Source organism: Cuculus canorus, chromosome 1 (assembly GCF_017976375.1).
Source record: "Cuculus canorus isolate bCucCan1 chromosome 1, bCucCan1.pri, whole genome shotgun sequence".
Taxonomy (NCBI): domain Eukaryota; kingdom Metazoa; phylum Chordata; class Aves; order Cuculiformes; family Cuculidae; genus Cuculus; species Cuculus canorus.
This window is the reverse complement of record NC_071401.1, coordinates 157,208,622-157,221,506: the sequence shown is the minus strand read 5'-3', so window position 1 is coordinate 157,221,506 and position 12,885 is coordinate 157,208,622. Positions and strand designations below refer to the sequence as shown.

General features: G+C 44.6%; 1 protein-coding gene across 9 annotated transcripts in view; it reads right to left on the bottom strand.

Moving 5' to 3' along the window:
- Positions 1 to 2,731: 2,731 nt before the first annotated feature.
- GSG1 (germ cell associated 1) overlaps positions 2,732 to 12,885 on the bottom strand; it is a 92,476-nt gene continuing 82,322 nt past the window's right edge. For 8 of the 9 annotated variants that reach the window (XM_054057019.1, XM_054057040.1, XM_054057027.1 and 5 more), the window contains 5 exons: positions 9,455 to 9,773; positions 7,384 to 7,431; positions 4,371 to 4,523; positions 4,136 to 4,247; positions 2,732 to 3,054 (listed from right to left, as the gene is read on the bottom strand). In XM_054057019.1, the coding sequence (XP_053912994.1) occupies positions 2,739 to 3,054; positions 4,136 to 4,247; positions 4,371 to 4,523; positions 7,384 to 7,431; positions 9,455 to 9,773 (948 nt within the window). In that variant the 3' untranslated portion in view covers positions 2,732 to 2,738. Of the gene's footprint in view, positions 3,055 to 4,135; positions 4,248 to 4,370; positions 4,524 to 7,383; positions 7,432 to 9,454; positions 9,774 to 11,913; positions 12,101 to 12,885 lie in introns of those variants that run through there. The other variant, XM_054057056.1, reaches the window with a different exon arrangement.

Genomic DNA, 12,885 nt, shown 5'->3' with positions numbered 1-12,885 from the left:
GATCTCCATCTGGATATTGAGCCATTGACCACTACCCTCTGGATGTGACCATTCAACCAATTCCTTATCCACCGAGCAGCCCACCCATCAAATTCATATTTCTACAGTTTAGTGAAAAGGATGTGGTGGACTGTGTAAAAGGCTTTACAAAAGCCCAGATAGACCACATCCATTGCTTTTCCCTGGTCCACTGATGTGGTCATTCCATCATAGAATGCCACTAGGTCGGTCAGGCAGGACAACACCCAAAGCTGTGTTGGCTGTCTCAAATCAACTCCCTGCCCTCTATGTGCTTTAGCAAAGCTTCTAGGAGGATCTGTTCCATGACCTTCCCAGGCACAGAGGTGAGGCTGACAGGTCAGTAGTTCCCAGGGTCCTCCTTTCCACCCTTCTTAAAGATGGGCACAATGTTGCCCTTCTTTCAGTCACCAGGGACTTTGTGTGACTGCCATGACTTTTCAAATACCATTGAGAGTGGCTTGGCAACTACATTGGCCAATTCCCTCAGGACTGTGGGATGCATCTCATTTCTTTCCCCAGTTCCAAGTTCAGGACAAGTTCATGTGGGTAGTGTAGAAGTGAAAGGTTCATGTCTTCTTTCTGTCCATCTCTTAAGATTTTTATAAACCCAAAGTGTCACTAACTTCACACTGCAGTCCAGTGGGCTGAGTCACCCATTGCAAATGCATCATAGCCCTTTTGGGATATATTCCCAACAGATCCCGTCCGGCATTGTAAAGATCACACTAGATCCAGTCACAGCAAAGCTGATTCTCACACCATTACTTCAGGATTTAGAGGCTCAGGCAAAGGCAGAACTAGAAGGTTTTTCTGTGCATTTTACCCTTATTCTGAGCTCAACTTAATCTTTCTCTTGCCAGCCTTTAAGTCACATTTGCTCACATGTTTAGCGCATTGAACTGTGCTTCTGAGTGTGCCATCAGTCTCTTGTGTTGTAGCTACAGAGTCTCTACATCGTTTTTCTTGTAATAGAAACAACCATATAAAACCCAACCACTTGGGTGCCCCTCAGTAGCTCTTTATAGTGCAGGGCAACAACATAGGAATTGTTTCCACAGTATGCCTTTCTAGGTCTGACCTTTGACATTAGGCAAAACCAGGCTGAGATGAGGATTGCAACGGACTCTTCCTGTCCTCTTGCTGGCACGTGCCCTTCCGGCCTCCTCGAACTTCCCTGTGAGTGGTGAAGTGATGGCAGGACTTTGACCTTCTCTTCAGATGGGCACATCTTCCATGGGTTTGCTCTCCTGGGCGCTTGACACCTCTCCTTGCTATATCATCCTCTCTCATCTCCATCCCTGCATCTCCTTATAAACCTCCCAGGATAGCCCTTTGGGATTAGCTGCAAGCCCCAAGGCTGGTCCTTGGGCCCTGCTCTCTTAACGTCAGAGCCTGTGAACAGTTTATATATGTTTAATGGTAATTTTGTGTAAATAGCTTTGTATATATTGGCAGAACTGTAGCAATGGCTCTAGGCCTGGTATTTTCCTCCAGACAGGGGTTAGTGTTTTTAATATATAGTCAGTTCATACAGCTGTGTAATAGGAACTGAAAGCATGAGGACCAGTGACATATGAGGATTAAACAGGAGTGCTCCTTCCCTCCTGTCTAGCCACCACCTTGCTGGGAAAGGTGAAGCGGCTGTTACGTGAAGTAGTTATTCTCCTGGGGTTCTTCCTGATATTCAAGTCCAGTGATGTTAGCACCTCCATAATGTGAATTCACCCTGCCCACACACACACACGTCCCACTGTGAATAAAGAGTCTGTCTGTATATTGTTTGGAAAATGTATTTGGACTGTGAATTGCAGTGGAACAAATAAATACCGTGTACAGCATCAGTGTGTCATGTGAACCAGTGTCTCACTTCTGAGAGATTATGACTTCACTTGATTTGGGAATTGTTTGTGACATTTTTACAATGGGGAAAAGGGGACATTTTTTGTATGAGGCAAAAGCAGGAGATTAGTAGTAGGAGAACCATGGTACATATGTATTTAGAAACAAAAAGCAAAAGCTGAGCCAAGGATTCTTAAAGGTTATGGAGAAGCACAGTAGAAAGAAACAGGCAGGAGAGTACCTCAGAATGGGTCAGTTTGGGAGAAGAAGCAAGAAGGGAGCATGTGGGACTTATTATATAATGATAGGAAAGAGGAGAGAGAGGTCTGAAAGCAACCCCCCCATTCCTACCGCAGCAGAACTTTTAATCTGAAGGCAGGGAGAAGAGGAAATTAGGCCTGGAAATGAAGAATAAAAGGGTATTCGGAGAGGATTACAGCCAGTTGGTGTGAGCACAGATGCCCTTCACCATAGCACTGAAGCAGGGCGGTTGCTGGAAAGTCAATGTGACACCACCGAAAGAGGTGGCACTGCAATTTGCCAGCTGGGTAGCACTGAATATTCCCAGGTGCAGTACTGCTGGGATTAGGAGATGTGCTTCAACTCTGTCTGAAAGTGCTTGGAGATGGCTGGCACCAATAACGTGTCCCTCCAATTTCACCCTTTCTAGCTGAGGACACTCATCAAACCGTGATCAGGGAGGACCCACCCTACTACAATTGGCACTGCCATTGTCCTGGCCCAGTGCCCACCTTCTCACTCCCTGAACCGTAAAGTAGGGAAGAGCTCCCAAAGAACTTGCTAACAGTGGTGTTAGTGTTTGGTTCAGAGCTCTTCTGCCTCTCAAACCCTATTGCTCTGCTCCTGCACACTCATCCCTAACAGTGATCCTCCCCAATCGTCTGTCCCAAGACTTCATCCAGCTCCAGCTCTGGTTCCTGCTGTAGCACTTTCTGCTGCAGCTTGGAGTAGAATTCGACTGCCTCAGAGACTGAATGGACGGGCTTGCCTTGGGGATCATAGTAGCTGCTTATTTGCTGCTGTACAAAGCATTGGTGGTGCTGAGGCTGATCCTTGAAGCTCCCGTCATAGCCCTTGATGTGGTTTCTTTTGAACTCCAGCACTGTCTTGGTGTAGGTGTTGAGAGTGGTGACAGCAGAGGCCATGCAGCAGGTGAAGGAGGCCCAGGCCATGCTACAGGTGAAACACAAGAATAGCACACGCTGTGAGAAGCCAAGTAGGGTAAGGAACTGAAGTGCATGTACCATGATGCACCCTGATTTGCCAAGCAGAAGCTGCTGGGCATGGATACGAACTAGAAAGACTAAGGCTCGTAACGTTACACTTCTCAGGGGTTATCCCACCACAGGATCCTTCTTAGATCATTGGGTTAAATACTGGTCATCCTTGTCAAGAGAAGGGAGGGATAACAGAAAAACTAAAAAGGATAGCAGGAGAGTCTGTAACTGGTCAGAGCAGGACAGCACAGCTTGGAAACAAATTCTTTATTGCAGGGCTGCTAAGTGTCTTCCTGGACAGATATGTGTCTACTTTGAGCATAACCAGGTGGTCATGCTTACATTTGAGGTCCATAACAGGTACATGGCACTGGAGTGTTTAAGTCTTAAGAATCAATGTGGTCATTGCCAGCAGAGCATTGCAAATTGTGCCTGCATTTTTCCATGGGTGTTTGCAAGGCTCATCCAACTGTTTTTTAAGTCATTTAGGGCATATCAGCTGCATCTGGCATCTTTAGCCTTTGAAGAACCCTGAGCCACCTGCTTTTTTGCAGCTGCTATTCTTGGCTACCATGTGCACATCTTTAAGCATGTCCTAGGCTTGATGCAACAGGAATAGGCCCTTTGGACACTGGTTAGTGAAAAATGCCAAACCAGCATGCACTGTATTTAAATTGCAGAAATACAAGGCATGTTTGAGAGCATCATCACAGGTGTGACACTGGCCTCTGCGCACAGGGAAGAGCTGAGATCAAACACGGAAAACCAGTATAGGGCCAAACCTGATTAGTCAGCAGGGTTGAAGGCACTTGTTTAGGTGTGACTATATTGTTTTGCCAGTCCTTGGAAACTACTCATTTAAGTAACTCAGCAAATATTTGTTTAAGCAGGGTATGAGGCAAAAGTGGGAGATTAGTAGTAGGAGAACCATGGTACATCTGTCTTTGGAAACAAAATTGAGAAGGGAGGAGCTGGGTTTTAGCAGGGCTGAAGCCCAAAAGGATGGGGAGGTGAAGATGGCTTCATAGCTCACATACTAGAATGCCCAGCCGTAGTCCCAGGAGTGTGGTCTCCAGTCTTCTGGTCCAAGATTAACCGTTGCCTGGAAGACTTGAGTATACATCATGTGTGCCACCATCCCAAGGAGACCTGGACGCAAGAATACAATGAAGCAAAGAAGTTACAGCAGGAGCCAGAGCTGCATACTTCAGCCTGTGTGGGAGAGGAGGCTCTCCTGCTGCTGTGATTTCAAGCCTGCAGTAATACACTTACCTGACAACACTGATGAGACAGCAGCAAAGGCATTGAGCTTCAACCCACAGACCGGATTGCCAGTATACAGCATTTCCACCATCAGGAGAATGAAGCTGATGAGCAGCAAGCTGATGTACAGCATCTCTGATCCCAGTGATAGCCACAGGATTCCTGCCAGGAACCAGAGACTCCTCATATCAATACAGGATGGCTTGTTCAAAGGGGAGTTCTACCTCTTCCCAACCCAATCCCTTTGGAAAGAAGGGAAAGAAGGAAACCAACAAACACCCGAAAGCAATCCTCCCAGCATATGACCAAGGGCTCAAATGATGCTAAGGAGACAAGAGAGTCTGTTGCAGTTGATGACTTTGCTAGTCTAGCTCAGCAAAAGCTGAGAGGGACTAAATCATGTGTATGCAAACAAGTCAGCATTAGGAAACAAGGAGGAAGTAATGGGAAAAAAAGACGGGGAAAGCCATTGAGTATTAGCACAAGACCTAGTGGTCATAGAGTGGCCACAAACATATCTGAGCTGGATGTTAATAGGTTGTTACCCGTTAATGTACTGACATTCAGAGTAGGTTTCTAATTACAGCAATGGAAGCAAATTACTTTTAACCTGGGACTCAACTGGTTAAGAAGAGAACTGTATGGTTTTTCTGCAGCAGTGACTGGTACTGGGCCTCAGGAATTCAGAAGTCTCCTTGCAGGCCTGTACTCCTTGGGGTGGATATCCAGCTAGCACAATAACATTCACTGCTCACCCTGCTGCTTGAACAGAGTATAGGTACTTTCCTGCTGGGTTTATCAGTAGGACTTAAGTGAAACCATTGTCCTCAGCTGAGCTCACTGTACAGTAGGACTTGCAGGAGAATGAGAAAAAACACTCTAATGCTGGGCTGCAGAGGAGCACAGGATTCACTGAGAAAGAAAGATTAACCTGAGAAATGAAGCAGCACTGTGAACACCACTGTTAGCAACTATTAATGGCTGTAGAGGAGACAATCAACGGGGGTAAAGGAGTGTGAAGAAAACATTTATATGGCACTGACTTGATTCCTCAACATCATTAGTGCCATAGAATCATCCAGCTCTTTAGAAGGAATTGATAAGCTGCTTTCCCTACTTAAAGGAGCTGGCTTACTCACTACCATCAAGGAGACTTTCATTAAAGGTTAGACTGCTCAAAATGTGCTGAAGGCTGCAGGCACCACACATGCACGGAGGTCTCTGCATCACTTTCCCTAAAAGTCCAGGCTCACCACACATGCTATATAATCTGGTCTTGTAATGCTGCCTCTGTAATATGGGGCTGCTTTGCACCCAGCTCAGCCTCCAATCAGCAGCCTCACTACCTTCTCTAGTGCTGCCCTAACTGTACAATGGCAGCTATGCTGGAGGCCAAGGTCATTTTAAGACGATGTTATGTGCAAGCAGGGGCAAAAGTGGGTGATAGAACTCTTAAGACCACAGTGTCACTGTGAGTGTCATGCTTAAGATCACAGTGATCATCCAATTCATTTGTAGGAGCTCAGTGTCTTACAGAACATGGCCTTTCTATGTGTGTAGGGCTTAATTAGATAAGGAGCAGTAAGGGGGAGGACAGACAAGAAAGATTTAAAAATACACAAAATCTAGTTGCATAAACGTCCTTTCTTTAGAAAAAGTCCATAAGGAAGACATTGCAAGCAACAGAGGCAGAGGCCTGGTCAGGGAATGAAGCACAAGAAGGTGAGAAAGAATTAAAATGTGTTGCTCCTCACTGTGAAGTGAGCACTTGCAGTGAATGTAAATGTCATTCAGTAAATACAGTTAAGTCATTAATTTTATGACGATCACATTTATGTCCTTCATTGTGAAGGACACAATGAAGATCTGCAAGACTTCAAAATGATCTTGTAACACAAGCACTATTTGAATTGTGTGAATATTGTTTCCCAAATGAATGAGCAAGGGAGGTTTTACTTCCTGCTGTTTTGCCAAGAGCGATGCAGGTTAATCAGGGTGCAGCAATGCCACTGCACACTACTCACACCAAACCCCACACCTGGGAATGCACATTGCTTTATAAAAGCAGGTCAGCAGTCTTTGCCAGTCTTTTTAAAATAGGAGAAACAAGGCAGAAAAAGAAGTAGTCATCTTCCTGCTGGCTGTTGCAATTCCCCAACGTTTGTTCCTGCCCTGACTCTCATGGCTTGAACACTGATGCAGGCTCAGCACCCCAGGACTTTGTGTTCACATATGAACATCCTCTAAAATGGCTTGCCTCCATCCTTATTCTCAGGGAATAATTAACAAGCCCACAGCAACTGAAAAGCTTTCAGTAATTAAAATCTCCATTACATGTGTACATATGCATCCTCACATATAGCAGTGATTTAAGCAAACATCAGAGAAGAAGTCTTTGCTCTTTTACCAACCACAAGGCTAGGATTTCATGCCTGGCTCTTTGGAACATACGTATTTCCAGGCATATTAGTTATTGCCAGGATAATTTGAAACATCTAACAATGACAAGACAGGTGAGCTCCCCAACCCAAATGAAGTTTTCTATTTGATGAGGCAAGGCAAGGACTTCACCCTTAAAGTTTAACTTTTCGATGTCCTGATCATTTACCACAAAGTAAGAGGTGATTCAGCTTCCAGTATCATCACATGAGACCACATAACTGAAGCACTGAGTCAACATGTAACATATGTGTGAGGGACTGCCCTTAGGTGGCATCCATCCGCCTCCCACTGACTACAGCAGGATGACAAGCTCAGACTGGGCAACCAATTAGATGAGACGAGTTCCCATTCATATAGGAGGGGGTCTGCGGTTTCCAGCACTAACCTCATGAGTGGCAGTGGTTTAAGCAAACATCTGGGAGGAAATCTCTGCTTTTTCAGCAACCATGGGCCCAGGATTTCGTGCTTGGCACCTTGGGAACCCACCCTGCTGTCCTCATACAGGCTGAAATGTTGCAGGTCCCCCATCCCAAAGAGGTGCATTCGGCAGCTACAGTGAAGTATGGGGATTTGCTCTTACCTCTCTCTGCTGGTGGTGAAAGCTCTATAAAACTACGGCATTTCTCTTCTGAAACACAAAACCAAAGGCAAAACTTCAGCAATTTGTAACTCTTACAAAGCTCTAGTGAACATAAAAATCTGTTGCTAGTCATTCACAACAATACTGTAGCTCTGGCTCATTAAGGGCGTAGCTTTTAACAGACTACAGACCCACCACTTCTGCTGAGTATGTGAATTCCCACTCACTCCAAGCTCAGTAGAGCAGTTCTAACACTGCTTCCCAAAGGAGAAAGCAAAAAAAGTCTTCCCAAGTGAAATGTGGCATGACAGAGATGTGAGTTCCCCTTCCATGGCAAAGGCTCACACAGAAATATGGTCTTTTGTCCTCACATTTTAGGCATGCTATTTGGACAAATGGTGTCCTTATTTACTTTGGCTTTTTATGTTGGCCAGATGCAAACTATTGCCTCAACTGAAGGTCCATCATTATTATTTGTAAGTCTTTTAATGCATACTGCATTACTGCATTTGAGGGTCCTCTCTTCTACTTGGCACAGTATTTTCTCTCAGAATCAGCCTCACACTTTTCATCTAAGAATCTCATTTTCTTAACTTCCACCCCCAGTTCTAATCTCTTTCAATCTCCTGTATTACTTCTGTCATCCACAGCTCTCAGGCTGCTACCCAGTTTAGTGCCATCTGCAGTTCTCATTAACTTACAGTTTGCTACTTCACCCAGAACTTTAATGAGGTTATTCAGAAATGGCTCATCTAAATTGACACTGAGATTAGCCTGAATAATGAAATCCTTTCTCCGGCTTAGCTCAAACTCATTTTGCTCATAGTAGCCTATTTTCATTGCTGTCATTGTCCACGCTCTTGCTTCAAAGACCTACAGTTCTGTGTGGGTTGTATTCAATTTACAGGAAGCGGGAGACTGAGACTGACTATGTGCTCTCTACCCTGTGCTCTGCCGTGATCCAGATGTAACATGCCTTCCGTGTTCCTTCAGGCAACAGGGTAACTCCAGGACTGCCCGGTGGCTAGACAAGTCTTTCAGAGAAAGCTATCAAGGGATATAGTCCCATTTCCACAAGCAGCATGGAAACACACCCCAACTCAAGCCAGTCCCGAATAAACACATCTCCTTCCACAGCATGTCTGGAAATGCTCATAATGAAGCAGACCTCTCGTTAGGACATGAGAGTTTCAAGCACATTCCCTCCTGCTCCCACCTCCTTCTGTCTGCTTTTATTCACCAGTTCTTTATTTTCAAACTCTGACAGCAACAGATAAGAAAATTAGAAATGCTATTCTAGCACAACGGCTTAGTTAAAGAAGGTGAGATGTTTGTGCTTCGGGACATCTGAAGGGAGGGCAGTGGGCTCAGGGGAGTGGACCTGGTGAAAGTGACTTTCATCACTGTATCTTTAGATACAGATCTTCCTATTGGCCACCTTCCAGGTCAGTTCTAACCCTTGATGTGTGTGCCAGGCTGTAAAGAGCATCTGTGCACTGCAGAGCATCTACCTGTAGTGGCATAGCACATGTTTCAGTGGAAGGAGTTCAGCAGGGCTGGGCAGGAGCAAGTCAAGGATGAAAGGCAGCACCAAAGGGGTCTAGCACAGGTTGTATGACCAGCCCCTGGCACTCCAGGGTTTACAGTGCCAGTCCCAGATACTAGTCAAAAATTACAAATGAAACCTGTCACAATATGACAAAAACAAATAAAAGAATTGGAATACTGCAGCTCTAATCTTTAAGTCAATTTGCCTCCTAGCTTTAGCCCTTCCGGGTTCAGATCCTCCAGGATTTCTCTGTATCTATAAAGCAGTACTTGTATTTCTATTTTTATTTTTTTAAATTTTCATTTTTATTTTTTTCTTTTATTTTTATTTTTTAAAAGTCTGTTCCCTGTTCAATTCACAAAACCTTTCATTTTGGTCACTTAAGGAGAACAGGGCCAATGCCATCTAGGAAAATGGAGAAGGCTTTTCTCCCAAATGTTGTCAACCTCCTGTCTTTCATTTCCAAAATCCTATAGAGTAAGTACAAGGCAAGAAGTTGTGGCTGCCTGGGCAAGACACTACCTGGCCCCTCCATGCTCTCTTCGCAGGAAAGCCACATCCCCGTGTGGAAGTATCTGAAGGCAAAGCGATCATCCCCGGTCTCCCAGCTGTAGTGCACCACATCCTGGGATGAAACATTGCTAGCACCTGCGTCATGTGGCATGGGGACACCGATGCATTTAGTGTCTTTACTCTTCCCACACAAGGGTTTGGGCACTTTCTGGGTCCCAGTGCACCAGTAGCTGACAAGCAAGGCAGTTGTGGAGAGGGTGAGAGCCAGCAGGTTCAGGATGACAGCCAGAAAACCACGATGCCATGGCAGTCCCTTCAGCAGCTCCATCTACAATACACAAATGAGGACTATCAAACCAGCCACTTGTCCCACCTAGCCTTCTGAATTTCAGCTTTTCCCAGTGTGCACCTGTGAGGAGGCAATACGAGCAAGCCATCCTCCACACAACATCACAACTGCTCACCCAGCATAAAAGAACCATTTCCTGAAAGCCAGGGTGGTGAAACAATAGGTCACTTTCAACAATTTCAAAGTTCCCTCAATATCTGTACAGAGGGTGACCCAGTAGTCTTCTCAGGGCTGAGCTCATCAGGATGTGTGAGCACATGAGCAAAATGAAAGGGACATCATAGTCACTCCATCTCAGACATGGCAGGGGAAAACTGTTAACCAACTTCTCCAAATGCCACGTATTGCCTTCAGGTGGGGCATGATGGATGCTCTGTCCAACTAAATGAGAATTCTTGTTGCGAAGTGCCCCAAAACACTTTTCCAAGCAGTTTATTACTGTACCTAGGGAGGCACAGAGTGTGTTCATTTCGCAGGTGTGAAAGGCAGGAAAATGTTTCTGGATTGCTGAAGGTGACTCATCATAGCAATGACCTGCTCATGAGGGACATCCAGCTAACCAGACTTGGCAGCTTGAGTTTAAGTCCCATAGCAGCACTTCCCACCTGAGAGAACACTGTTCTGCGCATCAGAAATTTGGTATGATGGTGGGTTGACAGCGTCTCTGCTCTCACACAAAGTGCCAAAGTGGTTTTTTTGAGAACAAACATTGCCACAAACACTCTTCCCAGTTTATCTCATCAGAAAAAGTAATTCAGAAAGCAGTTTGTGTACCAGGGTCTTGTGGTCTTCTCACTCAGAGGGAAGCTTAAAATTTTATGGTTCCTGCAAAACCCTGCACTGACTTTTGAGAACCCTAACTTACCACTCTATGGATTGATTAGATGTCATCTACCCACACATCAACTTTCATGTAATCAACGTATGCCTCTTCCCACATGGCACTCCCTGTGTTTGGCAAAACTTCATCCAGATACACCCACCTTTTCCTATTTATGACTCTCAACATCTATTTGCCCATGAATAGATTCAGTTTGTACAGACATTGCCCACTGCCAGTCCTCTTGACATAACTCCGATTGACTCAACCAACACTGAATGTGTGAGAAAGGCCCAGCATATTGTGGACACTACTAAAAATAAATGATACAAGACTCAGTTTTGCATTGTTTGTAACTGCGCTGCAGCTAAAAGTGGTGCAGTTAGAAACAATTGTTCTGCTAATTAGCAAGCTCAGAAATGTGGTGAATAAAGATGGTGTTGAAGCTCCTCTTGCAAAGTAGGGCTGAGAAAACAGTACCTGATCTAAAACATCCTCATTGAAGGAAAGAAAATACCCAGTTCCCGAAAAAAATCTTGTATTGTTTTATGCTCTGCCTTCTTTTGTCTCTTCACCAGAGCATTTCTTTCTTTCAGCAATGGAGATGATGCACTCTGGAAATAGTAAAGTCTTAGTAATACTATAAGTAATGACTTCCATGATCTGAAGGCATGTTGAATAGCACCATTTTCACAGAGCAGATACCAACTCAGAACAGGTAATTATGTGAAAGTTTCTGGCTAGGGTTGGTGGCTAATTCCTTACTGAAAGTTTTTTCAGTGAAAAATTTGGCTTATGACTGAAAAGGAAATTACAGATAAAATTGCATGGTCCTCAAAACCATGATTTTTTATCTGAAAATAGAAACCTTCAGCACAAAAAGTTTTTCAGTTTTTTGTCAGTGCTGGATTATAAGATTTTCTGTCATCAGGTTTCGGTTTGCTCATAATGTTATTTAAAAAAAAAAAGACCTTTCCACTCATAATATTGACAAAAATAATTTTTCTAGTTTAAATCTTCAATAGTGGGGAAAATATTCTTTGCAATTGATTTGTGATAGTAGCTGAAAGAACATATAATTTCAGAACAAGTGATAATGAAAAAGGCAAAGAAACAAATGAGTCAGACGAAGGAATTGGATCAAGGATGCAGAAAACATAAGGAATGCGAAGAAAATATGAACTACTCTTTCATGAGAACATTGTCAGAAAAGTTTCCCTCCACAAAAGCCTAGCACTTACTGACAACAACTGACTAGGGTATCTAGATAGCCCCAAAAGGAAAGAAAATTGCATTTACCTTGCCATCAAGTCCTTGAAGTTCTGTTAATTTGGAGGAGCAGTACAGAAATGGGACTCACGCTTTGTCTGCTGTTTTGCTCATCTCTAGATCCTCCAAGAAACCAAATTGCTTCAAACCCACTTTCTTCGCCTCTTCCCCTCCCCCTTCCAGTGATCATTAAATTCTATCCCTCCAGCCAGCAGCTGTTTTGTGGAAAACGGTCATTTTGTAATCCACAATGCAATCACAGCACAGCTGGTCTGGGAGATTATATGGGAAGTGATTGGTGCTGTTCACTGGGATTAAGTCCAGAAGAGTGACCTGTATTGACTGAGTAGGAAGTTTCTGTAAAACACAGAAAGATCCCTGCCACCTCCATGTAGCGGCTGTTTGGGAACTTCTATGAAGTCAGCTGGCGTGTTTCTGCCCAGTGCTTCAGCGGATGAGTGACCTTAGTACAGAAACTGCCAGCACGCTTGGCATCGTCACCCCTTGCCCTGTGCACTGCCTCAGCAGAATGGCAAAGGCTCCCCAGCCCTGGAATATATTCCTGGCCAGACCTGTCAGTCACAGAAAGGGGAGAAACAAAAAAATTGGGAGAGGAAAGTTTATGCCACTGCATCTGCTCTGAGAGCTGAGTTCAGACCCTGAAGAGATGCCAGTCCAGGTCTCTCCAGAGCACTGGAGATTTTAGTGAGAAAAGCAGCCCCTCAGCAGAAGCCTGCTGAAAGGCAGACTGGAACAAAGAGATCACCACCGTGACAGATGCGTGTGAAACAGTGGAGTGACAGAAGCCCAGTACTCGAAGGACAGGAGCAGGGGAAAGTTCCTTGTAGTGGCAGATTTACCAAAGCACGAAGTTCACCAGGAATCCTAACTTCCAGCAGCTTCACACCAGATTAATTTGGGAGACTAGTAAGGAGTGACAGAAAGATTCACACTCACCCAAACCTTCATCTGAGCTCCTGTCCTGAAAATATAAAGGCTCTC